General features: G+C 29.8%; 1 protein-coding gene across 1 annotated transcript; it reads right to left on the bottom strand.

Moving 5' to 3' along the window:
- Positions 1-1,731: 1,731 nt before the first annotated feature.
- Positions 1,732-2,316, bottom strand: LOC133783878 (auxin-induced protein 6B-like). Its single transcript, XM_062223481.1, has one exon. The coding sequence runs from the start codon at positions 2,237-2,239 to the stop codon at positions 1,937-1,939; it is 303 nt and encodes a 100-aa protein (XP_062079465.1). The 5' UTR covers positions 2,240-2,316; the 3' UTR covers positions 1,732-1,936.
- Between the last annotated feature and the right edge of the window lie 422 nt (positions 2,317-2,738).

Raw genomic sequence — 2,738 nt, 5'->3', positions numbered from 1 at the left:
AAAGCAAATCGTCAACGACGTCATGCATCTCATCTGCGGGCTAATTCTCATCGACCCCATCATCAACAACAACTTCCTCGATTTCCCCATGGTAAATCCACTGTTCATAACTCTGTTGGAAACTCTAATCGAATATATGTGCCTGAACGACATCCAAAGTTTGCAGTCTAACATTCAAGCATCTAACGCATGGACATCTTATTCTCCCATCATAATCTTTGTGTTGTGACACCATATTCATGAAGTTTTGGAGACCATTCCAATAAGCATCACAGTCACAATTTGTCAATTTTGTCAAACTCTTATCGATCGCCATCTATGGTAAATATAAAAACATACGATTTAAAAATATTAATTATGTCAATTGGTTCACTTGGTTGGTGAATAGTTTACCAATTTTATTTAATTTTATAAAAAAATTTGAAATGAAATAAAATAAAATTATCAACAAAAATTATATCTAATACTCATATTTCGACCTAGTAGATCCCTTGAAGATAATAAGTAGACATCTAATACTCCTCATTTTTCGAAGATATTTACATTGACTCGGATTACTATCCCCAAGACATCCACTAGATGTATGTCTATGACTTTTTGTTATTAGAAATAATAATAATTATCACTATGTGATAATAACCATCCTATCATATCCTAACCACAACCCCTGACCGCTAACCACGACCCACGCCCGCTCCTATAATTATAATATATAATCAACACAAATTAATGACATTTTTATATAGCTACTGATTGCATATTAGGTGCTTACAAAATTTATCATTGCTCTAAATTCCCATCATATATTATTCAGTAGTGATTATTAGTTACTAAATTTTCATGGTAAGCCTTTGAAAAATAATTTTTCTATGGAATGAATATATATATTATATTAAAATTATAATAATATAGTATTCAATATAATAAATTTATTTGTAAATTAATTTTAAGAATTTAGTTTTTAACTATTTTTTATATCATTATGAATTTACATATAGCTTTTTTTTAAAGTTAATTTACATATAGTTTTAAATAAAAATAAATGATAATTTAAAAACAAGATGATATAATTAAATGGATTATTTTTTATATATATTTATTTGTTAAAAAATAAAAGAGTAAATTTTGACGTCTAAAAAAAGAGAAAGATTGAAGAACAAAAAAAAAATGATAAAATAACGGGTGAATTCATGATGTCTTGTTTTTCTTGTAAAGTATAACTTTAGTACTTCTGTTTCCGATATTGTTTTGTATTATTGGATGATCATTTCTCCAAACACTATCTCTAACAATGAATGAATTAAGGTATGCTTCCGTAATTATTTTCTTCTTCTCTTTGAATCATCAAGAGATTTTTTTAGAAATAAGATTTCATATTTAAACACTTGTGTTAATTAACATGCTCCGAATATGAATTAAACGTTGATCTTACGTGTTGCTTGAATGATAAAAAATTCTAACATATATGACCTACCATGTGATGTTGTTTTGTAATACTAACACAGCAACAGCTAAGTTTTAGTTAAAGCTCCTCTATAGTACATCTACAAACTTGACAATATGAATTAGATTAGTAATTTCTCTGTATATATAATGTATGTCAATTAGATCAAACTTCCAAAGCTGATTTGTCAACTAATGAAAGAGATTATAGCCAAATAAGTGCATCATTTTAAGAGTCTGAAGATTAAAACATGTTCAATATAAATGAATTGGATGGACATTAATAACAACATCTTGAAAGAAACTGAAAATTTCTTATATTAATATGGTACAACATGTTTGATAAATCATCCTCTGTATATTTCTCATTCTGGGAGAACGATTTCACTCCTCAAGGAAAAGAGAATACAATGTAATGTGGAAAAGAATATGTTCTACACTATTGTTCACTTTACAAAAATGTTGTAATGAATCTGCCTAATTTTTTAAAGTCTCATGAAGCATTCAGATTGGAGATGGTATCGATAAATGCATCTTCTCTGCAGGGAATTGTTAGGCCTCCCGTTGGATGATCATAACCATATTCTTCTTCAGCTTGGATAAGCAACTCTTGAAATAAAGGTCGGCTTAAGAATGACACAGGAACAACAAACCTCTTTTTTTCGTTCTCGCCAACATAAACTGCTAAATGGCCTTTAGGGACATCTACTGCCATTGAAGCTGCTTTGTTTGAATTGAACAAAGATCTTCGAAGAAATTTCTTAGCTGGAACCACTCTTGGCAAACTGAAACCCATATTGATCGATGTATATAGAGAATGAAGATCGAGAGAAGATCTCAAGGGAAGTGGAAAGCTTTGGTTGTGTAATTAGTTTGGTTGATGGTTAGCTTCCAATGTTATGCTTATTTATATTACGGAGGATATGTTCTGTTGGTTTGAATGAGTGGTGGAGGCTTATGAAGTGGGCTACTGATATCATATCACATCACATGGTATTGTCTTACAACTCTTTATTTGTCATTTAATGAAGGAGACACCATGTCTATTGCAAGGACTTGATGTTGCTTTGGACCTTAACATGTATATTGCTAACAACTATCTATGAATGACTCTCTAACATCAAAGATATCATTCTAGTATATATAATCACATGGTATGTCTTAGCCTGCAACTATGCATGAAGATAATGCAGGTCTTTTTTGTACAGTTGCAAACCAAATTTTAAGAAAAGATTTAGGATTACTGATAAATTTAATTTATATATATATAAACAAAATTTGGTTCATTTCGTCAA

Source organism: Humulus lupulus, chromosome 6 (genome assembly GCF_963169125.1).
Source record: "Humulus lupulus chromosome 6, drHumLupu1.1, whole genome shotgun sequence".
Taxonomy (NCBI): domain Eukaryota; kingdom Viridiplantae; phylum Streptophyta; class Magnoliopsida; order Rosales; family Cannabaceae; genus Humulus; species Humulus lupulus.
The sequence above is the reverse complement of the archived record's forward strand: the minus strand, read 5'-3'. Positions and strand labels throughout refer to the sequence as shown.

Excerpts from the sequence above, each read along its gene's own strand:
- LOC133783878 (XM_062223481.1), bottom strand. The coding sequence starts at position 2,239 with ATGGGTTTCAGTTTGCCAAGAGTGGTTCCAGCTAAGAAATTTCTTCGA.